This window comes from Pseudocercospora fijiensis, assembly GCF_000340215.1.
Source record: "Pseudocercospora fijiensis CIRAD86 unplaced genomic scaffold MYCFIscaffold_3, whole genome shotgun sequence".
Lineage (NCBI taxonomy): Eukaryota > Fungi > Ascomycota > Dothideomycetes > Mycosphaerellales > Mycosphaerellaceae > Pseudocercospora > Pseudocercospora fijiensis.
In genome coordinates, this window is record NW_006921534.1 from 1,551,210 (window position 1) to 1,574,523 (window position 23,314).

General features: G+C 51.5%; 8 protein-coding genes across 8 annotated transcripts; 5 read left to right on the forward strand and 3 right to left on the reverse strand.

The window, feature by feature from the left end:
• The first annotated feature begins 153 nt into the window (after positions 1-153).
• On the forward strand, positions 154-1,877 carry MYCFIDRAFT_210745 (uncharacterized protein). Its single transcript, XM_007926409.1, has one exon. The coding sequence runs from the start codon at positions 328-330 to the stop codon at positions 1,717-1,719; it is 1,392 nt and encodes a 463-aa protein (XP_007924600.1). The 5' UTR covers positions 154-327; the 3' UTR covers positions 1,720-1,877.
• Positions 1,878-2,115: 238 nt separating this feature from the next.
• MYCFIDRAFT_214564 (uncharacterized protein) lies at positions 2,116-3,168 on the reverse strand. Its single transcript, XM_007926410.1, has 2 exons — positions 2,808-3,168; positions 2,116-2,732 (listed from the first exon to the last, which is right to left on the reverse strand). Exons 1-2 carry the CDS (start codon positions 2,900-2,902, stop codon positions 2,249-2,251), a joined length of 579 nt encoding a protein of 192 aa, XP_007924601.1. The 5' UTR covers positions 2,903-3,168; the 3' UTR covers positions 2,116-2,248.
• MYCFIDRAFT_173046 (uncharacterized protein) lies at positions 2,927-3,985 on the reverse strand (the record flags this gene model as incomplete). Its single annotated transcript, XM_007926411.1, has 9 exons — positions 2,927-2,985; positions 3,026-3,262; positions 3,290-3,433; positions 3,480-3,510; positions 3,534-3,629; positions 3,658-3,732; positions 3,775-3,787; positions 3,826-3,903; positions 3,933-3,985. The coding sequence occupies 9 exons, from the start codon at positions 3,983-3,985 to the stop codon at positions 2,927-2,929; spliced, it is 786 nt and encodes a 261-aa protein (XP_007924602.1).
• Positions 3,986-6,668: 2,683 nt separating this feature from the next.
• Positions 6,669-9,879, forward strand: MYCFIDRAFT_202841 (uncharacterized protein). Its single transcript, XM_007926412.1, has 4 exons — positions 6,669-6,860; positions 6,917-7,054; positions 7,111-7,746; positions 7,797-9,879. Exons 1-4 carry the CDS (start codon positions 6,741-6,743, stop codon positions 9,255-9,257), a joined length of 2,355 nt encoding a protein of 784 aa, XP_007924603.1. The 5' UTR covers positions 6,669-6,740; the 3' UTR covers positions 9,258-9,879.
• A 2,738-nt stretch (positions 9,880-12,617) lies between these two features.
• MYCFIDRAFT_214568 (uncharacterized protein) lies at positions 12,618-15,190 on the forward strand. The gene has a single exon (XM_007926413.1). It carries the CDS (start codon positions 12,835-12,837, stop codon positions 14,017-14,019), a length of 1,185 nt encoding a protein of 394 aa, XP_007924604.1. The 5' UTR covers positions 12,618-12,834; the 3' UTR covers positions 14,020-15,190.
• Positions 15,191-15,961: 771 nt separating this feature from the next.
• Positions 15,962-17,197, forward strand: MYCFIDRAFT_195165 (uncharacterized protein; the record flags this gene model as incomplete). Its single annotated transcript, XM_007926414.1, has 2 exons — positions 15,962-16,914; positions 17,194-17,197. The coding sequence occupies 2 exons, from the start codon at positions 15,962-15,964 to the stop codon at positions 17,195-17,197; spliced, it is 957 nt and encodes a 318-aa protein (XP_007924605.1).
• Positions 17,198-17,951: 754 nt separating this feature from the next.
• Positions 17,952-20,172, reverse strand: MYCFIDRAFT_187187 (uncharacterized protein; the record flags this gene model as incomplete). The annotated part of the gene is made up of 2 exons (XM_007926415.1): positions 17,952-18,194; positions 18,253-20,172. 2 exons carry the CDS (start codon positions 20,170-20,172, stop codon positions 17,952-17,954), a joined length of 2,163 nt encoding a protein of 720 aa, XP_007924606.1.
• Positions 20,173-21,974: 1,802 nt separating this feature from the next.
• Positions 21,975-23,173, forward strand: MYCFIDRAFT_214569 (uncharacterized protein). The gene is made up of 2 exons (XM_007926416.1): positions 21,975-22,351; positions 22,411-23,173. Exons 1-2 carry the CDS (start codon positions 22,139-22,141, stop codon positions 22,942-22,944), a joined length of 747 nt encoding a protein of 248 aa, XP_007924607.1. The 5' UTR covers positions 21,975-22,138; the 3' UTR covers positions 22,945-23,173.
• Positions 23,174-23,314: the final 141 nt, after the last annotated feature.

Sequence of the window (23,314 nt, forward strand, 5' to 3'; positions counted from 1 at the left end):
GCACGAATCTGTCTCCAGGGGTCTCGCCCGGTGATCTGGAAAGTCTCTTGACCGAAATAACACCTGTTGGCGTAGATCTACACTCATATAGCATAGCGCCTTCCATCCAGTACATCCACTCCTTTCGCGGCCAGGGAGTTTCTTCCCAAGCACTTAGCGAAGAACTTCGTCGAAAATCCTCACAGGCGGCTATTGCGGCGAGGGCTGGCCGCTGTCTGCAGGAACCTTCATCTCGCCATTGGACTACGGCCTCCCACTCCGTCATCGGCAGCAGGCATTCTGGCTACCCCACGTGCATTCTTAAGAGGTGTACCCCTCGTCCGCCGAATGTCTCCTCCAAAAGAAAGATTATCTCAACTGTCGAGACATTTCAGTTATTCAACTTCTCACGACGTTCCCTTGAACACTCCTTATTCCATTGAGCGAGGCCAAAGCAAGCCATTGGACGACCTCATACCATCCCGACCCTTCAAGCAACCCGAGCAAAGAAGAGATCTTTCTCAGTCTGTAATCAGTTTACAAGAAGAGGGTAAAAGAGCAAAACCTGCTGCTGCCAAAATGTCGAGCCAGGCGCCTCACCCAGCACTCTTGATTCCAGGGCCCATCGAGTTTGACGATGCTGTCCTGCAATCAATGAGCCATTACTCCGAATCTCATGTTGGCCAACCGTTTGTGAACACCTTCGGCGAGACTCTGTCCATGCTGCGGAAGCTGTTCCAGACCGAGAACCCAGCTAGCCAGCCTTTCATCATCTCCGGCTCAGGAACACTAGGATGGGACCAAGTCGCGGCGAATTTGACTGAGCCTGGTGAGGAGGCACTCGTTCTGCACACTGGCTACTTTGCAGATAGCTTTGCAGACTGTTTTGAGACGTACGGCGTGAAGGCAACCCAGCTCAAAGCTCCCATTGGTGAGCGACCACAACTAGACGAGATCGAGAAGGCATTGAAAGAGAAGAAGTACAAGGTCATCACAGTGACACACACCGACACCTCTACAGGTGTGCTATCAGAGATCGAGCCTCTGTCCAAGCTCGTCCGGAAGGTCTCTCCAGAGACTTTGCTCATCGTCGACGGAGTCTGCTCAGTGGGAGGCGAGGAGATTCGATTCGACGATTGGGATATCGATGTCGTCCTTACCGCCTCGCAGAAGGCCATTGGCTGCCCAGCAGGCCTCTCAATCATCATGGCTTCCGGCCGCGCCATGGAAGCCTTCAAGAGCAGAAAGACTCGTCCAAACTCCTACTTCGCATCGTGGCAAAACTGGTTACCAATCATGCAAAACTACGAATCCAGAAAGCCATCCTACTTCGCCACGCCATCACCACAGCTTATCCACGCCCTCCACACCGCCCTTACTCAGATCCTTTCTAAGCCGCTCAGCGAAAGATTCGCACGGCACAAAGAAGTTTCAGACAAGGTCAAGAAGGCAGTAGCAGACCTCGGCCTCAAACAACTCGCCTCGAAGCGTGAAAACCAAGCCAACTGCATGACAGCCATCTATCTACCAAATGACCTCAAGCCACCGGAGATTCTACCAAATCTCATGAAGAAAGGCGTGATTTTTGCTGGAGGCCTTCATAAGGAGATCGCAACCAAGTACATTCGATTCGGACACATGGGCGTGAGCGTTACGGATAACAAGAAAGATGACATTGACCGTGCGATTCAGGCTTTGAAGGATGGACTTGCTGAGGTCGGATATAAGGCTCCGTCGTAGAGTGCTGGGCTTGTGAGGAAAGATATTTAGTCCGTTGTAGATATATATATCCCTTTTGAGAATTCAAGTGCTATGTTGAATATGCTGGGGGATCTACGTTGTACTTGTAGCAGTGCGGGAGAGTATCTACTCGTAATCTCTGCTGTGTTTGTCCCGAGAGAGTCTGGCTTCAGGTCCACTTTCAGTAGTGACGCGTCGTGTCGCGCATGATACCCACCTTTGAAGGCATATAGCAGTCCCTATTGTCCATCCGCGTCCTTACTTCAATTTCCTCACTTCTCATACGCGCCAAGCATTGAAGTCAACATCAAGTCAGGCAAGGTGAGCTGAGTATATGGCAAGCCTTCATTATTCCCTTCATACACCTCTTAGGAAGTGCGAACGAACCCCTATCCTGCGAGAAAAAGAAAAATACAATCCCATTTCCATGCCTTTCTATATGCACACACACATATCTCTTTTTATAACACACAATGCAAGAACTCCCAAAAAATGATCATCGCACCACCTCTTTCTCGCTTTCTGCTTCTCACAAGGAAAGCATAGCACCGAACACACCCAAAGCAGCCATACCCACAACATCCATACCGAATCTCGCAGCACCACCCGTGCTGCTAGCAGTAGCGGACCCGGTATGTGAAGACACACTACCAGTCGCAGTACCAGTCGCAGTACCGGCTGTGTAACTGCCGTTAGCAATTGCAGAAGTGGTGAAACCTGAAGCGCCTGTGCCAACTGGGTAGGCAGCGCCTGTAGAAGAAGAGCTATCAGTACCTGCACTAGCGGAACCGGTGGCGGTCGCGGAGTGAGAGGCGCCCGAGGAAGACTGGGTTGCGGTGTGAGAGGAGGACGAGGAGGAGGAGACGGATGCGACTTTGGCGCCGTTGGCTTTGCAGTAGTCGGAGAAGTACGTTTGTGCGGTGTCGAGGTAGTTGCCGCATTTGCTGCTCATGTACTGCTGGACTTCGCTTGCGCCGCACACGGTCTTGAAGTCGGAGGGATCGTTTTGCGTGCTGGGAAATTGTCAGCGTTCTTTTTTTCTTCTCTTCGCGTTTTCTATGCCTTCTCCTGCAAGGGTGACTACTGACTTGACAGCCGCAAGCACGCAAGCGGGAGGAGTCGCGACCACGACCTGCGCGGTGAGGGCCAGAATGGCGAGAACAGTAGGAGCCTTGGCAAACATATTGTCCTCTAGTAGCGAGTGGTATTATGGAGAAGGATGAGTGGGAAGTCTAGTCGCGGTGGTGATGTCTGTTGGTCCGCTCCCTGTCGTGTAATGTGTCAGGCCTGTAGGGAGGGTCGCGACGGAAATGAGTGATTGGTCGTTGCTCGAAAGAGTGTATTTGGGTGGATGAATGAATGAATGGCTGCACTATGAACGAGTGCTGGATTTGCGCGCTGTACTCTCGTGTACTATTTGACGTGTAGGAGTAGGAAGCGAACGACCACTTGCGCGCAGAAAGGGGCAGCGTGAAAGTGCTTGGCGGTCCATGCGCCTCCAAGCGCCGTTCCTTCTCCAGTGTGGACTCTGTGGAGGATAATCCTTGTCAAAGTCTAGATTTGACTTCACCATTCCACCTCATGCTGCGTCCCAATTCTTCTTGTACTCGATCATGGTCAACGTCGGATTCCAATGTCCTGTCCTGTAGTGTTTCCACCAGGTGCTGTCCAGTACCATCCACCTGCAATCTCAGCGCAGATGTGTTCCTCGCAGCTCCGATAATGTTCGGGAAAGGATTCGTCCAGATAACTTTACTCACCACTCCATCGCTTCATCCTGGATGGCTTCGTCTACAGCTGCATTCCACTGGCACTCGACAGATCGCCTGAGCTGCTCGTTTTGTTACCTGAGACCTTGGCTCTGCTTCTGTCCAAGTCTTTACAAGAGAACTGTAGGGAAATTCGCAAGGCTTGCAATACTTCAACAGGCTTTGCCACTTCCATGAGCAAAAAGATGAGGACGAGAGCAAGGCATGTGCACAGGTGTTCGGGAAGATCAATTAAGAGTATGGCCTGGGTTTAAAGAACACGGGATATCCGTCATGATCGAATGACTTTCGCGCGCTGCCTGGATACAATTGAGGTTAACATTTCGCTGTGACACACGGTGTACGTGCGATTACGACGCTGGCGGATGTGAGGAGCTGGAGTGTGAAGAACAAATATTTGTTTTTAACAAAGATCCTTATGCTTTGAATTCTTGCTGACAAGACGAGATCCAAGTGATACTGACTTGTGAGTGATGCAGAATGGAGAGATGTAACATGCATGCTCCTACGGAGGATTTAGAGGCAACATCTCAGCAATTGGTAGTTTTATGGCGAGTAGAATAGCTTTGCATGCATGGGAAATTCATTTCTGTGAAGCTATTCGAGCAACTTTCAGCATTAACCTTGGCCTTAAGGTTCCCCTTTCATCATAGCAAGCAATGCCTCAAGCTGTAATCGATGAATTCGTGCAGCAATTCATCAGCTCATTCTCGCTAAGAATAGGTAGGTTGTACACTCTGTGTCAATAAGTGTACCATAGTTTCTTGTCTCTACCGACTTGAAATGGAGATTGGCGGTCATTCACTTACCTCTTCCTAATAACACGCCAGTACTCAAAATCGGCTCGGGACGTCATCGGCGCTCTTACCGCGCGATGCCCCGGGATCTTGTTCTTGGGCGTTTGCGCCGCAAGTCCATCTGCTCCTCATTTTCCACCCTAAACCGAGTGCCACATCTTACTACGCAAACTGATTCAACACAGCCAAAACGATGTCAGACCAGAAGCGAGTCTTCAACCCAGGGATCCTGAGCGACCCGCCACAAAAATTGCCCGACGAGGATTTGTGGAATCCGACTATGGTGACCGTTTCAGTCAATATCGACAGTGATGAAGTGGTGAATTTTACCATACCACGGTCTCTGATCTGCGGTCGCTCGAGATATTTCAAGAAAGCTTTCCTGGGAAGCTTTGCGGAGGCACAGAAAAAGGCGATCACGATTGAGGGACCACTCTGGGTCTTCGAGACTTTCGTGCGCTGGCTGTACACGCAGCGTCTTTATCTTGGTCCGAGTGAGCAGAAGAGTGTTCCAGTGTCTGGCGGAAACAAGCGTAAGCGCACTGAAGATCGTACGTCACCCACGCGACCAACTCGATGGCAGCGCTAATGCTAGGGCAGGGTTTGGTGATTCAGTGCAACGCGATGAGAAGCGGACAAAGACGCAGCAGCATCGCCCGAGTGAGCCGCTGCAAGCCACTCTTGTCAGTATGCCAGCGACCCAGCCAGGGAACGACCCAGAGCCGGCAAATGTGGTCACTTTCTATGGCTTCGATCTGGTGGAGCCCAGTGCCGATGGTTCTCTGCCCGAGAATGCGCCTAATAAGCCAGATGAGAAAGACTTCTCCAACCCAGTAACTTGGCCGTATGAATGGCTGATTCGGCTTTACCATTTCGGCGACTCTCACGACACCTTCGCATTTCGAAAGCTTGTGCTCGAATTCATTCAGCTGAAGACCTTGGTTGTGGTACCGCGTAATTACTTGCCTCCGACCAAGGAGGAGACTAAGTACGCCGTCAGCAAGCTTCCACGCAGCGACTCTCTCTTCAAATATTTGGCCAAGATGTGGGCAAATGATGTCTCGATCTATGCGAATTGCGACGACGCCTACGATACAGCCAATCTTGTGGAGGAGTTTCCGCCTCAATTTCTTGCCGCGTGCTTTCTGCAAGCAAAGAGACATGCTGAGGCTTTGAAGTGTCCAGGATGTCACCGGTGCACCAACGATGATCATGTCCCTCATGACCAAAAGGGCGTCTTTGAACATGCAGAGTGCTTCTTCCACGAGCATGCCAGCGATTCAGACGAAGAGGTATGCACTAAGAAGTGGGCGTCGATTTATGACGACTGGTGTTGCCATCCAGTGCTTGAGAAGGATGTCCAAGAGCAGGGACAGGACGATGACAACGATGTCTGAATCCTCTGGAGAGGCAGGCGCAATTTCTCCGTGGACCAGGTGGCCAGCCTCTCACTACGATCTTCACCATTGGCTATGGAGCAACAAGTCTTGACACTCCTGTATGCAAGGCTGCGGTGTGTGGAGGGCCGGCCGCTAGCAGATTCGCCGGGCTTTGGCTTAAACTCTGAGCGGATGTTATTCTGCGTCTTTCAAATCTATCGTTCCATTGTTGATCAGATCGGCCAGTAACCACTCATCCATGAGGATGTCTTCCCAGTCGCATCTGTCTTTTGGATTCCACTGCAACATTTTCCTGATGAAGTGGAGGAAATTTTGCTGTTCCTCGCCCCCAAGACGTTGTTCCAGAGATTCAAGGCTAATATCAGGGATGGCAACCTTGCTTTTCCACGTTCCGCGTTGGTCCCAGTACTTTCGGCTTCTTTTTGACATCTGTAGTAGCTCCGATGGTGGTGGACCGAGCAGGACTATCATCGCAGCAAGATGATGCTCCTCTGAATAGTTATCGTCCTCGTCTTTCGGGTTGAACAGTCTATTCGGCTCGAAAAGGTCCTAGATCTTGGTCTAGTCAGCTGATATATTCAACAGATCTGCGACACAGCAGAAGAGTATTGTCGGTTCTGAATGCAAGTACTTACCACCATAGCGAATGCCCATCGATCTACCGGGTAGCGCTGTGAAGTGAGGTCTTGAGGAAGTCTTTGCAGCCGCTTGTGAAGTCCATGAACAGGCCAGCGCCAGCAGGCGGAAGACCATGCTGGACTCAATCAAAACTACGCATGAGGCGAGCGCGTGCCCTCGCTACAACCCAGCCTTGAGATATGCGAGGTCAAAGCTCAGGCCTCATAGCACTGGATACGAGCAAAGTTGTCGCTTGTTCCCGCAGCTCCCGCCGACCCTGCTGTAAATAGAGTTACAGTTACATCAAGGGTTCGATAATGTCCCGCCGTGTGATTTTTGTACAAGTTGCACTTCGCGGGGATACACACACTCCTTCGTGGCTGAGTGATTACCGTCCTCTACGAAGCCGACCTGGTATACGAAAGGCACTCGCGACGATGGACTTCCTAAAATCAGCAGTCGCGTCCATAGCGAAAGGGCCAGCATTTGGATACTCCTTTGGCGATCGAGTTGACATCGATCAGTCTATCTGGACGTTGCACAATGGCACTAAGCGGGTATTTCATGAGTATACGTACGACTGGGCCAATTGAGTCATGTTGACCATTACTAGGAAGACGGCTCAAAATGCAGCATCTTCTCCTTCGACATCAACGCCAATCGATCCCGCTTACCACTCGCCAAGAATGCGCTGAGAAAGTTCAAGACATTGCGGCATCCCGGAGTCGTGAAAGTACTGGATACTCTTGAGGTGGGTGCGAAGAGCTATACAAGGCATGCGCATATGCTTATTGGACACCAAGCTAGACAGACCAACTTATCTACATAGCCACTGAACGCATTACTCCGCTGAACTGGTCAACGAGACGGAAAGCACTGAGCGAAGAGAGTTTGAAATGGGGTCTTCACAGCGTGGCGAAGACACTCAAGTTCATCAATGATGAGGCTGCCTCAGTCCATGGAAATGTTCGCGCGTCTTCCATCTATACAAGCGAAAGCGGAGAATGGAAGGTTGCTGGGCTGGAGATCCTGAGCTCCATGAAAGAGGATGATGCGGTCATATTCACGCAAGGCAGCTTAGTGCCAGACATTGGGCGCTATACACCTCCGGAAGTCGTTAAAGGCGGATGGGACTGCGTGCGACGGAATCCAACACATGCGGTCGATGCGTACAACTATGGCATCCTTGTCTCAGAGGTCTTCAATGGAGGCTTCTCGGGCTCAGATCAAATCGGTTCGACGAGCAACATTCCGGTGAATATGCAAAACAGCTACAAGCGACTGACTCACGCACTACCAAAAATGCGATTGAGCGTTGCGCATTTCTTAGAGCAAGGCATTAGAGGGGGAAGCTTTTTCGATACCGCGCTCATTCAGCTCACAGATGGTATTGATAATATGGGACTGAAGAGCGAGTCGGAGAAGGATGCTTTCATCAGGCAAGTCTCTCCGCCCACCAAGGATGCAGAAGCAAGCTAACATGCCTCAGCGAGCTCGAAAAAGTGGTTGAATCTGATGAATTTCCCGAGGACTTCTTCAAGGTCAAAGTTCTTCCGGAACTTCTAAAAGCGGTCGAATTCGGAGGGGGCGGCCCTAAGTCTTTTGCCCTTGCGATGCGGATATCGACAAAGCTTTCCGAGGATGAGTACACAGCTCAGGTCACGCCGGTGATCATACGACTTTTCGCTAGCCCAGATAGGGCATTGCGCGTATGTCTCCTGGACAACTTACCTCACATGATTGACTACCTGAGCCAGAAGGTTGTGTCAGATAAGATTTTTCCGCAAATGGTGACTGGATTTGGAGATTTGGCGCCCCTCGTTCGCGAACAAACTGTCAAGGCAGTACTTGTTGTAACGCCGAAACTGTCTGACCGCATTGTCAACGGCGAGCTTCTGCGACACCTGGCCAAAACTGCAAATGACGAACAACCTGGCATCCGTACGAACACCACAATATGCCTTGGCAAGATTGCTAAGAATCTCGGTGTGAGCACTCGAGCGAAAGTGCTTAGCGCAGCCTTCTCGCGGGCTCTTCGGGATCCGTTTGTGCATGCACGCAATGCCGCGCTCATGGCACTAGCTGCAACAGCAGACGTCTTCAGTGAAGATGACTGCGCGACAAAAATGCTTCCCGCCATTTGCCCATCTCTGGTCGATAAGGAGAAAATGATTCGAGATCAGGCCAACAAGACTCATCAAATCTATATTGAACGGATAAGGAAGTACCAGAATACCCTGCCAGATACTGTGTTACCTCCGCCAGAGACCGCCTCAGCAGGGGCAACGAGGATGAGTACACCCCAGCCCGGCGCAGCGGGTGCAAGTGGTCAATGGATTGGTTGGGCAGTGTCTTCGTTCACAAACAAGCTCAGCACAGCAGCAGGTGAAATACAGCCCAACGGCACAGGTCTGGCTCCCAAACCAGCGCTGGAAAGAACCGCCTCATCTCCCGGCTCGGTAACGAACGGCACATCGTCTCTCGGCCCGGGACTTCGACCGACTTCTTCAACAGCATCAACACCTAGAGTTGCATCGGGATTACGAGCCACATCCGCTGTAACATCGGCGCCACCAGATGAAGAAGATTTCGGTGTAGAGGATGCATGGGGCGACTTGAATGACGATGTGCCTACCGAAGACGACCCATGGGCTGAGTCCTCAACAACATCGAAGCCCACCAGTGTCGCGTATGATGATGGCGGCGAGCCTGACTTCGAAGGCTGGCTGAATGCTCAAGCACAGTCGAACCAAGGCAGCAAGAAGCCTTTGCCCAAAGGCCTTGCAAAGAAGAAGACGACTCCACTGACAAGGTCGGCTCCACCTTCGAGATCAACAACGGCGCCAAGAGCATCAACCACATCTACGATGTCAAAACCCGCTGCCAAGCCCAAGCCGGCACCTGCGCCCGCTGCGCAGGAGGAAGATGATGACTGGGGTTCTGCTTGGAATTAGCACTGAACGGGCGGTAACAGTCAGCGATTGATTGTGCAGAAGCACCTTTGGCAGAAAGGCAGTACATTTTAAGAAGCGTTGCACGAGTGACAATTCACAAGGACTCAGCCAGATGTCCAGCATCATGTGAGAAGATGTCCATCGCAACCACTGCTTATGTATCTGGACACCATCCATCGACCCTCTTTGGCATGCCAGCTATGGGTCCTACAAATACCGCTGAAGCACGACCTACATGCATACCCGTCGATTTCTTTACCTGATCCGTACGTACCGTACGCACCCATGCGGAGACTTACACCCATGTTGAAGACGCACGGTGAACCATGGTAACAATACCTCTTCGGGCAGAAGACCGAGAATGCATACTGTATGTAGCTAAGATGCATGGGGAAGGTGTTTCCAAAGAAGCGCGGTCAGAACTGGCGACTGGCGACGCATGCTTTCACGTCACCTGAGATGGATGGGTCATTGGGAGTGGTGGAGTTATGTATGCCAATGGGCGCGCGCGGTGGAGTCGAAAGTGGGCTTTTCGGAGTGAGGTATTATATTACATTACATAGCTTTTTTCCATTCAGTGTATTGCGGTCGGGCTTGATGTCCACGTCCACATGGGCGTGTCATTTTGGGTTCGGATTTTACTCACTCATTGCTTCATCGATGGAAGGACGGATAACGCGGAGTCACCTGTTTCCTGCTGCTCTCACCGTTACCTACTGTGTTGTCGACTTGGCCTTATCTAATGAATGAATGAACCCGAACCTGATCTCGTTTACGTGAATTTTCGTTTCGTTTCGGAATCCAACGCATCGGTCCTACGGTCACACCGTTGAGGATGGCGAACATGTCTCCACCTCAAATTCAATGCAATGCTGTCTCGGCGGCATTTTCGGAGTACATACTGGTATTTTCTTCGCTTGTGTACTGTGCTGTAGTCTGTGCTGTGCATGGAAATTGAAGGAAATCTTTATCCGTGGAAGGCGAAAGGTGAAGAAGTCACGTTTCTAACAGCTACTGTAGAAACAAAAAGCGATAGCAGTAGGTAGGGATGGACTTGTCCGATCCGAATCTCGGGTTTCGCTGCTTCGAACAAAGAATTCCGCCTCACGAGTGATGCGAGACGCGAGCTCCGGCGCGGTGCGGGCGGTATTAGGGTGAGCTAAGCACGATTCCGGAAGAATTCTCGAATTCTTCCATGCATGTGGTGTCTTAGATTCGAAATTTCGACCGTGGAGAGAATTGAGATTTTAGCGGGGCCGCTTACATCACATCAATTTAATCACGGGTTCACGGTACTCATCAGCACTTCGGTTTCTTTTTTCGTGCTGCACCTGCACGCTTGCTTTCTTCTTGTACCCTTGTTCCTCTCTTGTCAGGGATGTCGCCTTTCTCGCTTGGAGATGGGGCACTCCTTTTGCCTGATGAGGGGCGTGCCTTCGATCATGATACCTGGCGACGCTGGCGTCTCATTTTATTTTATTTGTAGTGGTGATTACATATCGTCATGCACGTGCGAGCGCTCAGGGTGAGGCTCACCGCTCACGCCATTCCGGTCACCGGTCACATGTATGCTTCATCTTATTATTCGCGCGATAATCTCCGTGGCTACACTGGACAGGGACACCGCGTGTGCAAGGTGCTGGGTGTCACACAATATGCAATGGATCTTGCCGTGTCGAGCAATCTCGAGATACGTCAGCAGGGCCGGAATGCTTCGATGGGGCTTCGATTGTGATTCGGCGACACAGAGCAGCCTTGCTGGAGATGTGCTGGGAAGCTGTCGACGCTAATGCAAGGCGGGCCTTGGATACGTTCTTGTTGTCTTGCAAGCTTGCCATGTTCCCCTCTTCTTCTTATTACGCGACGCGGTGCTCTGGTAGTTTGAAACGCTTTCCCTCCAACAAGCTCGACTTTACTGCTGGCGGATCGACGATGGTCACTGGAAACGGCAAGCTTCGGCCACGCCGTGGACAAAGAATGCGAGCGAACAAACGGATTGCGGTCCGCACGCGAGCGCGTGGATGCGAGGGCGGGCAAGGTGAGACGTGTGGGCGGTAAGGCTCTGGGAAGTGTTGTGTGTCTTCTGGAAGGAATGGAAGGCCCTACGATGCTTGCATTTGCGAGGCGTGGGACGAGGGGAGCAGAGGGACCGGGGCGCAGCGAATCAGCGCGGCGCATCTCGCTGCGGTGGGGCGGGATTGGCTTCGTGGAAAGCGGCAGTGAGCAGACAGCGGCGCTGGGATGCCTGTCTAGCGCATGCCGCCATGATAGCGTCGTGGCTCAAAGCAGGCCCGGCATTGTGATTGGCATGGAAGCGCACTAGAATGTCAGAAGGCGCATCGGCTGTGCGATGATTGCGAGACGGTGCATTCTGGTTGCCCATCTCGCGGTGCTCGCGCTGACAGGCCCGTTTTCTGCCATCCATTCGACTCACCACTTGCCTTCATTCATCTTACCATCGTCCGTGGTGTAAAGTTGACATTCAGCATCACTGCGTCGGCGGGAACACGGGAATTGGCACAGCACCGCCCTCACCAGAGCCTCTCCGCTCCGCCTCCGCCTCCGCTCCGCCTCCCGACCACTCACCCTCGCACCACGACGACCAGCCGAAGCCTGTCAGTAGTAGTAGAGTAGTGTGTCGTTCGCTGTGTGTCAAGTCAGCTGCTTGGGCCCGCTGCGCGCCACTTCACCATCGGCCACTCCCACTCTCTCTGTCCGGCTGTTCCTCGCCCTTCACTCAGGCAAGCCTTGACCTGAAAAGGTTGTGGTCTCCAGCACGCTGCCTCTGTGCTGCGCTGCTCTGCACTGCTGCATTCCGACCGACCAAGACAATCATTCGCCCTCCACGCACCACTGCCCGTCGCCGCATCCTTTTGCTTCGACCCACCGAAACACCGACGCACTCTCGCCAGTCCCAATACGCCACCGTCCGTCGTAATAATTGGCCGTGTCTGGCCATCTTTCTGACATCGAATCCGCCTCGTCTGCACGGGCAGAGACGCTGTCCATTCCGCATCATCGCACGCCGACACTGCCGACGGCTGCAGACAGCGTCTAGCGCGTGTTGAGGCTGCTAGTAACTACGCGCTGTCTGGCTGTCATTTCTGTGCCTTGCCGAGCGAGACGCGACCGAGCGGGACGGAAGACCGTAAACGAGAGACGGCAACGCTGAAGAGCAGTTGAGTTGCTGAGTGAAACGCCGGCTGTGTGCAACGCAGCACCGCACACCGCACACCGCACACCGCACGCACCAGCAACCACCTGCATGTTACGTGCCACAGCGCAGAAGCTAGAAGCCGTATATTTCGCGAAATACCACCATCGCACCCTCCGACCCCGCGTCATACGCCGAACCTTGACTGCCATTAGCATTATTATTTTGCACAAGATCGTGCCATAGATCACATTGCCCGCGGCTGGCACGCAGCAGCAAGCCGTGAGACGACACCGTCTCACCTGCAAAGTCAAACTGGCGTCGATACAGTCGCCCTTGCGGCAAGGCTTGTGTTTGACTGCTGGACTGCGGTCTCGCGAGGCCAATCCTGGGAGCAGAAGAAAAGGCATATTTCGCAACGTTATGGTGGTGCGAAAACCCTCGCCGTCGTCACACTTCACCTCGACTGCGACGACCTCTTCCACCACCTCGTCTACCAGCACTTGCTCCTCCCTCAAGACTCTTTCGACCTTCACGTCAGACTGTGACGCCGACGACGAGGAAACCATGTCGAATGAGAACTACGCACCGTCTTCGCGGCCTCTAACAGTCGCAATCCCCACTATGGCTGCTCAAGGACCATTCTGCCCGCGAAGACCGAACCTACGAGAGATATTGGCAAACGCTTCACCGCCGCCCTGGACGCTCGCCGCATTCATGGCCTATTTGTCAAACAACCACTGCCTGGAGACGCTAGAATTCACCATGGATGCCGGCAGATATAAAAAGCATTATGCGAAAATGATGTCAAGAGCGCAAGAAAATGGCATGCCGCCTGCGAAAGATCGCGAGTACGTGCAGGCTCTGTGGCAGCGCCTGGTAGAGGCCTATATTCAGCCGAATGGCTCGCGTGAAGTGAATCTACCGTCAGATGTGCGCGATCCGATAATAGGACTCAAACCTGCGGCCATGCCTCCTGCTCCAGAGACGCTGGACCCGGCTGTTGCCAAGATCTACGAATTGATGGAGGAGTCTGTCCTCGTGCCCTTCCTGAACAGTGTCTATCCTCAGACAGCCCACCCGACGATGAACTCATGTCCGTACGACACGTCTGACGACAGCCATTCTATGGTCTCGTCGAGAACGTACGAGGATCGGAATCTGTATGCCAGGCGATCACGACAACAAGGCCGCGCTTCACCGCCTATATCGGCAGTCGAGCCCCACGCGCTCTCCTACTCGCCCTCAGCTCGCTTTCGACAGTCAGCACCGCTGCCTCTGACAGCACCTTCGCACCGGACGCGATTCTCAGTCAAACTCACACCAACCACATCTTCACCTGCAGGGCCAATGTCCGGTGCCGCAATACCCGAAGGCTCGGATACCACGCTGTCCGGATCCACAAACGGCCAGGGCATGACAGACGATAGCGGAAGCACTAGCAGCCCTACGAACGACAGCCCCATGACGCCGCCGACAAGTCCGCCAGTGAGCGATGCGCCAAGTCCAAAGCGTGACTCCGGCATGTGGAAGAAGCTCGGTCGACTAAGCGGCATGAAGGCCGGCAAGAAGAAGAGTCATGGTGGGCTCAAAACTGAAGACGAATGAGTCGTATTGCAGTCCGCATTATCATCAAAATTCAACGTTCTTTTGCGATTGATTGCCGCAGCCGCATACCGTAGGCCTTCAGAACTTTGGACACGAGGCAGCACGAGACTTTTCCCACACGTCCAGAATCCAACGAGGAACGAGTTTCGCTAAGCGAAGTACCTGCATTGCTTCGGCGCAAATCACGGGGATTAAAGCGGATACTTTTTGTTTGATCCGTAGCACGAATTAGTGACCTGGATCCGGTCTGAACTGATGCGCATCTCCATGATGAGATGGGCATCGGAATGATGCTTTCTGCTTTCAAGATGAAAATGATCTAGCGTTCTGGTCTACGCTCGCCATCAAGATATGGCACGCTAATCCAGACTTCTGGCGTTGGGGCACAGTAAATCTCAGGCCGGTTTTTTTTTGACGGAAACATGATGGATGGCAAGTGATGGATTTATGCATGAGATGGATAATACTTCTATCAGGACCAAGTTTGATGACGATGAAGGAATGCATATCTTTAACCATTCGAATAGTTTGTACATATATATGCTGCTATGGTGTGATGGCGGGATGGGGGAGGTACCTGATGAAGAAGGCATCTTTCTCACTTTCTAAAAACGACCTCAGAGAGACGCTTTTGTTACGCGCCATCAAACGAAGAACTTTCACAACTCCAACTTCAACACCGCATCTCGCACTTCTCCATCTTCCTCGAATGCTCCTCTTGGTGGTTACCTACCTTCTTTCAGACTCTGCACGACCTGCCTTACCTAGTCAGTTGAGTCATGTGTGCTCCCGGGTCCCGAAAACAACCCATCCATTCTGCCGGCACATTTTTGACAAGCACATGTATTAACCGTTCGTACTTATTATATCCGGACGTGATCTTCTAAAAAAATTCAAATTGATTACTACGCAGGAACTGACCTGACTTCCGAGCTGGCCCGTACGAACGATCGGACGATAGTAGTTTGCTGGGCAAGGTGGGAGACCGAAGCACGAATGAAAATGAATACATGAGTCGTGGGAATGATGGATCGATTAGGTATGAGCCGTGGTATAGCGAGAAGTTTTTTTGTTTAGTTCGATGTACTCCTTGCTCAGAGCAAGGATTTGTTCTGGAATCTTTCTTGTTGATGACAAGGATCGGTAGAAGACAGCATCTTGTCAATCCGATGCTGGAATCCCGAAGTATTTCCTCGCATGTGGATATTGCCAAATGCTGGTTATATGTATGTGTGCCTGTGCTTGCCTGTTCACGTTCTACCGAGCTTTTTCCAGGTGTAATTGAATGAATGATCCGCTGTGAAGACCGATGTGATGTCATGTCATCGGCCGAGATTCTTGTAGCCAACATTGAAGTCACATCAACAAATGCTGTGATGATACGTAGAGAGCGTTCGAAAATGTTTGGAATTGCAACTGCCGAATAGCATCAAATAGTGATAATCAGATCTGATCCGGCATTTGGGCTTCCAAGTTCTCATCTACAATGCATATGAGGCCAGCGATTTCCAGACCCTGGCACGAAGCAATTGTAGATCGATTGAGCAAGATTTAGAGTTGTGCTTTTGGCAATCAAGGTTAAGGCACGGCTTTTGCTTTCACCATCCCTATACGCTCGCTTAAGCTTTGGGGACGTGAGTGGCTTGTGACCGGGCGTGTAGATCTTCCTGGCGAGAAACAGACAGGCGTGACGTCCACCCACATCAGGCTCCCCCAATGCGCCCCTGCAGGAATGGACGCTATCGACTGCGGCGTCCACTACGACCACACCTTCTTCCGGGGTGAGATGTCGCTATCGTCTTCCTTTTCCATGCCAGACGAAGCGAAATCCACGCGACACCGACATCCTGGTTGAAAGATTCCAGAGATCGCGAGGTGAAGGCACCCTGGTTGACAACCTCATTGCCCTGCAAGAGCTACGCGAGACGGTCTCGGATTTACCATGGCCTCAGCAGAAGCAGCAGCAGACTCGCCGACTCTGGGCTCCGAGAGTCCGGACTCAATGATCAGGAAGACACAGCAGTCGAGGCCGAAACCTGCAGTCACGAACTTCTCTCGGCCTAGAATCTTCAAGGACTCTTCAGGGAAGACGTATCAGGAAGGCGATAGTAATGTCAAATCCGTAAACGCATACTACGAACAAGAAAACGACAATACCGAGACAGAAACAGAGACAGAAACAGAAACAGCAACAGAAAATGGCTCAGTCCACCAAGATCGAAATATCGACGAGCCCATGCCCTCCGAACCCAGATTCTCCCTCGATGATGAAGAAGAAGATCACCCTGTCCCTCGAGGACTACGCTTCTCAACCTCCCTACCTCTCCCTACCGAAGCCCGCTTCTCGGTAGAAACCTTCGATCTCGACCCTTCAGACTCAAATCCCAAATCCAGCCTGACAGAAGGAAAAACTTCCCTGATATCCCGAACCGAAGCCTTTCTCAAATGCAAAGGCTCCGCACTCTTACGAACCGAAGATCAAAGACATCCAGGAGGAGGAATCCTAAAAGCGAACAATAACAACAACAACACAACACAACCAAACGACAGCTCAGAATCCCCTAGACCCCAAACCTCCCAAACCTCCTCCTCCTGCTCAACAAACCACCCTCGACCCCTAAAATCCATCCTCAAACAAACCTCCATAGAAATCACCTCGGAACTCGCATCTTCGAGTTTCGAAGCTGGCGAAGACACTCGTAGTCATCATACGATTTCCGAAGATGGTGAAGATGGGAAAGAATGGCATTCGAGTGACTTTGATGCGAGTGCTTTAGGACTGAGTGAGAAGGAAAGGAAGAAGCTGGAGAAGAAGGGGGTGAATTTGAGTTTGTATGCGGAGATTAAGGCCGCTAGAGGGAGTGGGAAGGTTGTAGGGGCGTTAGTAGGGAATGGGTATGTTTCTTAAAGATAATAGGAGATTTTTTATAGGGGGGGGGAGTAGTAAGATTTTTGTATATATATAGGAGAAACTAATTACCGTAATACTAATATACGAATATATAGTATAGTCTTCTTACTCTTTTAAAGAATTTAGCTTAATTACTAGTAAGAAAATTCTTATGTCTGTGTAAATACTAGTATATTCCTTCCTATATTAAGTCGTATCGCCTACTAGCTTAAAAAGATATATATATATATATATATATATATATATATATATATCCTATCTAGGTAATACTATATATATAAACCTTTAACCGAAGCTATAGAACTAGGGATCTATCGACGTAGAGTAAAACGTATACTTACTATAACAAAGCTATCTACTACTATTATTACCTAGTAACTAGCTTTAAGTTACTACCTAGTAACTCTGTAGTTAGTAGAGCTACGAATACCTAAATATATATATTATATAAACCCTCCTTCTAATATAGAATAGAAATTCTTAGTACTAGCCTTATATAAAATACCTTTAGTATCTACTAGTATCTCTTTTCTAGGCTTACTACCTTCTAGTACTATTCTATACGTATACTTAGATAGGTTATTATAGGGCCCTCTATAATCTATCTACCTTTGCCTAGCTACTATATTAGTACTAGGAGTGTTTAGGTTTCTAAGTCTATTTACTACTGTTGTTTAAGTTGCCCTATAGTTTGCTAGGTATATATACATTCCTACGAGAAGAGATTTCTTTTCTTAGATAGATGGAGTTGCTAAGGGGGTTACTAATATAGAGGGTTTCGTTTTTTTTTAGTGCCTGCCTGCCGCCACAGTGACAGTCGTTTCCTTTCCTTGCGTTGTTCATGCTATATAGACAAGGCCTTTGCTTTCGCCCTTCTTCTAGACGTTTCCTATAACAAGAAGTTTCTCAAATGGAATTGCCCAAGGTCTACTGACTGCTTCACAGCTTTCTTTCTTTCCTTCTCTCCTTTCCTTTCCTTTTTCATTCTACACAATAATTCCCCATTGCAGCGAATGCGAAGCTACTTATACGACCCAACAGCCTCACGAAACGCCTCCTGCCCACTCTCCAGAATCTTTTTCTGGCTCTCGAGATGCGCACGCTTATTCGTAACCTCTTCAGCCTCAGCGGCAATATACGAAATCTCCTTTTCGGCCATGTCGTTGATGATGAGGGGGGAAAGAGTGTCTTGCGCGAGGTTGTGGAGGAGATGGCGTTCGATGACTTGGTCGGTCACGGCGGTGATGAAGTAGCGGACTCGATCCTGGGAGGAAAGAGGAGGTTAGAAGGATGAGAAAGATGGGGGAGGGTTATTTGCTTACTTTGTAGTATGCGAGTTGACTGTCGAGAGCGTCTTCTGCTGAGGTTTTGTCCATGTCTGGTTCAATGAATTCTTTCAGTTGGTTGGTGAGGAGTTGTGCGTTGATGAGATTCTGGCCGTCGTTGTTGACGTCGACTTTGGCTTGATCCATTAGAGTTTGGATCTTGGCTGTTGTCTTTTGACTACGAGCTTCATGGACGGTGGCAGTGTAGGATGGATCGTAGGTGATGGGTGGGCGCTGCTTGTCGGCGATGAGCTGACGGAGTTCTGCGAGGGCAGCGAGACGACGCTGTCTCATGGCATCGTCCAGCTTCGATGCCTGGAGCTTGATAGAGACGTCGGTGAAGACCACGTCGTCGATGGCTGCCTTGGCGAAAGCACAGCATAGCGCACTGACACGATCAATGTGCTGAGATGCCAGTTCTTCCCAGTGCTCGGATTGCTCCCAGAAGAGCTGAGACATGAGCAGTGGGTTGAAATTACCGGCGAGCTCGCGACCACGAGTACGGATGAGAATCTGCTTTACCCACTCGACAGCTTGTGCGCGACTGAGAACTTTCTGAAGGTCCTTCGCGGCGGAGTAGTCCTCGTCCATCGCTGGCTCCGGCAGATCATGCTTCGAATTCGTGCCGGCAGCATCTTTGGTTGCCCAGACTCTGAACTTGTGGCCGTATTGACGCATCTGACTCGCAAACTGCAGGTTGAGCTGTTGTACGGCAGCGCGCAGTCGACGCATATTCCCAGCATCTTCGAAACCCTTCTCGGTGTTGATGGGGCCGAAGAATGGGTTCTCGTAGTGCCCGTCCACGGCGTTTCCGACAATGTTCTGGTATGCTGTGGCAACACCCATGAGAAAACGCTTTTGCTCGGCGATCGTGGAACGCTTCTCTCCCAACTGCTCCAGCGCATCAACGGTCTTGGAGTGCTTGGCGTTGAGTTCGGCCTGGAGGTTGGGCAGCTCCTTCTTGAGATGCTTGAAAAGCAATTTCGACAATTTGGAGCGTAGAGCAGTGATGCCCTTGTCGGTGTCCGGCAGATCTCGATACTGTCCACTGCTAAAGAAGGCACGCTCAGAGGCATTGCGGCTTTCGAACGTGGAATCCATTTCATCCTCGGTGCGGTTCTTGAGCATGTGCCAGCCCAACTCGAAGTAAATGTTGTTATTCTGAGCCAAATTGATCCATGTTGCTTCGCTCGAGGCAGTGCGTAGATAGTCGGGCTTGGTGATGATACCGAGAGTGCGTTGGCCACCCGCATCTACTTCCTTGCACTTGTTCAGGATGCCCTGGTTGGCGTAGTCATTCTTGGCGGAGATGACTGCAAGCATGATGGTACGCTTCTCCGCGATGTAATCACCGACAAGGGCATGAATGAGCTTCACGTCAGCCTCGCTTTGCTCCTTGTTTGCGGAGAGGATGAGGCCGGGCAAGTCGACAAGAGTGAGTTGTGGACGGCCGGGACCGGCGATCTCGACGCTCAGCACATCACGAGAGAAAGCTCGGGTGGAAGACTGGTTGTTCGCCGGTGCTTCGTTCAGGCCCATCAAGTCAGTCGCCTTCTCGATCAAGTCAGGGAGCTCGTTCAGGTCGGTGATGGTTTCGTTGAAGTCGGCCAGCTTCGCCTTCTCGGCATCGGTACGGGCTCGATCTGGGATGATTTTGGTGTGGACAGTCTCGCGTGGGTCGCGGCGGAGAATAATCTCGGTGGCGAAGCGTGTACAGAGGTTCTCCTTGCGTGGAAATGGAACCTCGGTGATGGCCTCGAGCACGGAAGACTTGCCAGCAGACTGATCTCCGCAGACCACGAGCTGTGGCAATGGAAGTAATGAGCCAAGGCCGCAGGTGCGCAAGCGATCGACCATGTCCAGGACGCGGCGGTATTCTTCGCTTTGGAGATGATCCATCGTGGCCGATGCAAGCATATCGGCCACTTCGTCCACGCCATTGGCGTCAGCTGAGGTGCTGCCCATGTTGGGATGTTTGCAAATGCTGAACTCGATATTGCCCGTGATGGATGTTGGTGAAGTTGGGCGAGGCGAGGGCGAAAAAGGTTGTGGATGAGGATGAATTTGTCGTTTGGCGAGAAATTTGCAGCTTGTGCCGTTGGAGCGGAATGACGTTGGCGTGTTTCGAGACAACAGCAGCGTTTGCTGCATGATCGCCGCGAGATGCTGTGAGGTTTGAGGTTAGCTGCATAATAGATGTCAATGCCAGCCATGACGAATCGAACGTTGTGAGGGAAAAGTGATGCGACGCGTGGTGCAGCATCGTGTTGCCGTCAAAAGCGTGACATGATTTTACATTGGGTGCCAGCTTGGTCTCGGGAAGGAGTGACTTCTAGAAATGCCGTGGATGCGTGCAGTCGCCCAAGCCACTTTGCGAGTTCGAGAGCGTGTCGATACATACCCTCATTCGAGACATGTCATTCGAGGAAATGAAAATTCCGAGGTCTACCGCCAGGCTCGCTACTTCCCACCAAGGCTTTGGTCAAATTCATGTGAGGCTCAGTAAGGTATGCCGTCACTTGTCTGGCATTGCCTATCCTCTTCGCACCGCCCTTCAGGCTCGGCATGGCTGGGGGGAAGGGGGTGGAGAAATGGAGGCGACGGGTCAGAGGCCATCTTGTATTGCTCGCTCTACTGTATTGCTGGAGGTGGCACAATGAGGCAGCATTCGCTTCTGCAGAGGTGAAGTCAAGATTGAGGTCGGGAGTCCCTTCCGCTGCTCAGGCACAGTGCTCTTGGCACTTTCCAAGGGCCCAAGGTTCTACTTCCATCCCAATGCATTCATTCTCCACATTCAACCGTATGTTATCACGGTCCCTTATCTCAACACGCTCCAACACTACTCTGTCACAACCAACCGCCATGACGACGTCGTTATCGCATTCTCGAAATGCGCCGACCGTGCGCTGGCTGCTGGCTGAGATGTCGGAGTCCGGTAATGGCACTGTTTTAGCTCAATCTCACCCGCATCCCGGCACGGGGATGGCCAAGCGAACTGCACGGTGACCGCCAGGCGTTGAACCAAGCGCTGAGAATTGTAGTACTGTGTAAGTCCAGCTCTTCTCTCCCGCACCGAGGCAACACGGATGTCTGTCTGTACAGCAGCTCTTTGCGCAGTGACCATCTGGCCAAGGCATCGTCAAATTGTAGCAGCATCACTCAACACGCCAAGCAGACTCCCAACGACGATCGCGATCGCAGGTGAATGCTTGTTTTGCGGGGTAGCGGAAAGTCAGTTTGTGCTGCCTTCCTCCTTCTCATCATTGGTACTGCACCTCGCACACCGCCTGCCCATTATTATGATTCTCGCAGCACCAGGCAGGCACATGATATTATTATTACAGCGCTGCGGTCAAGCGCCTCGCCTCGCCTCGCGGAGTATTCTATGCGGCGCTTTCACGGGACTCGTGGCCGGATTGCAGCCCGGTCGAGCCAGCCATGGTCTGTGAGCCGCAAGGGAAGGGAAGCTAAGCACGCGCCTCACATCTTTATCTTGCTGAGCTGCAACGTCCCCGGTATCTTCTGCCTTCTTGGCTTGTTGACGAGTACTTTGCGGGAAGCCTAGCGAATAATGAGCTGCAATTATAGCTGCACACTGCAGTGCGCCTCGTGCAGCCCATCCGTGATCCTCATGTCATCTTGGTGCAGCGTGGTGAGACCGTCCGGGTGTTTAAGAATACCTGTCACCCTCCGTCCACCCGCCTTGCAACATTTTCCCACTGTCACTGTCCTCCAGCTTCCATACTACCATCGCTCAAAACCACCATTTGCACTGGTCGTGCCTGCCTTCGTCGGGGCCATTTGACACTGAAGACAATCACTCAAGGACCTCCACCTCTTCACCGCACCTTTCGACATCTACCCAATAACTCATCTCACCGCAATGGCAGCACCACGAGCTACGCAATTCATTGCCCTCCGCAATCTGTCTCGCGCCAGCCAACACGTCCGCCATCTTCACATGACTGGACCTGCAACCTACCCTTCACCCATTCTCCACAAGGAGCGTCCAGTACTCAACCTCCCCCGTGACATTGCTGCTCTCCGGGCAGAGTGCAAGAGACGTAAGATCGATGCATCAGGTGCTAAGAGAGATGTGAGTTGCGAATGCTCTTTCCTGCCCAAGATCTGGTCGAATACTGACGGAAAGTCCAGCTGATCGCTCGTCTCAACGCTGATGAGCTCGCCCACTCCCGTGCATTCACCACTGCTATCCACAAGCCTGAGCGTCCTACCGCCGAGCAAGATCCCCCCTCAAAGCCCGCTGTTCGCCACTTCAACACCTCTCGTGCATTAAAGGCCAATAATGATTCGTCGACCATCGACTTCGCCTACCTCCCGGACGTCGTCTCACCCGAAAATATCGACATCTACTCCCAAGTCCGCGTTCCAATCATCCCGACTCTCGACAGCCGCACCTCCGAACACGCCGCCTTCAGCCCAGAAGTCGAGACCGTTGTTATGAAACCGCAGATCAGCACCATGTCTGCCGATGCCGTTTACATGCCCTTTTCTGAAGCCACAGACGGACATGCTATGAACATCGACTTCCACGCCATGGCTGATCGCGTGACCGCCAATTTGCGAAAAATCGCCGTGCCTGTTGAGCAGCAAGCCGGGATCATGAAACAGATTTTGAACGATATGGTTGATGACATGATGGGCCAGAAGAAGCTTCTCGTAGCTTAAGCTGGTCCTTGCTGCATGCGATCCTGTGGATGAAGAATGTCCTACTGTGGAGGGTGTTATTTATACTTGCGGACAGATTGTTTGAAGTGCTCAAACCTGCCTCGCATCAACGAAGCTGACTTTTCTCGTCACGGCCTCAGTACACTTACGATTCTGACTATATATATATTTTTTTTAGCAAACGACAGGACAGTCAAGAAGTTGCACTTTGGAAGTGCAGAAATGGGTCATCAATTCTCCTGCATCATTTCGACCTCAGATCTGGACCATAAATGCTGATATTTCGGAATGGCAGTAAGTACAGACATCCCAGCCAAATCAAACCAAACCCAACTCTCTCTCTCTCTCTACCTAACCCATCACAGTTAAC

Bases quoted from the DNA above. Each gene is read 5' to 3' on its own strand.
- MYCFIDRAFT_210745 (XM_007926409.1), top strand. From the start codon at position 328: ATGTCTCCTCCAAAAGAAAGATTATCTCAACTGTCGAGACATTTCAGT.
- MYCFIDRAFT_214568 (XM_007926413.1), top strand. From the start codon at position 12,835: ATGGTGGTGCGAAAACCCTCGCCGTCGTCACACTTCACCTCGACTGCG.
- MYCFIDRAFT_214564 (XM_007926410.1), bottom strand. From the start codon at position 2,902: ATGTTTGCCAAGGCTCCTACTGTTCTCGCCATTCTGGCCCTCACCGCG. The intron at 2,733-2,807 runs GTCAGTAGTCAC...ACAATTTCCCAG, and splicing joins TGCGTGCTTGCGGCTGTCAA to CACGCAAAACGATCCCTCCG.
- MYCFIDRAFT_214569 (XM_007926416.1), top strand. From the start codon at position 22,139: ATGGCAGCACCACGAGCTACGCAATTCATTGCCCTCCGCAATCTGTCT. The intron at 22,352-22,410 runs GTGAGTTGCGAA...CGGAAAGTCCAG, and splicing joins CATCAGGTGCTAAGAGAGAT to CTGATCGCTCGTCTCAACGC.
- MYCFIDRAFT_202841 (XM_007926412.1), top strand. From the start codon at position 6,741: ATGGACTTCCTAAAATCAGCAGTCGCGTCCATAGCGAAAGGGCCAGCA. The intron at 6,861-6,916 runs GTATTTCATGAG...GACCATTACTAG, and splicing joins TGCACAATGGCACTAAGCGG to GAAGACGGCTCAAAATGCAG. The intron at 7,055-7,110 runs GTGGGTGCGAAG...ACACCAAGCTAG, and splicing joins AAGTACTGGATACTCTTGAG to ACAGACCAACTTATCTACAT.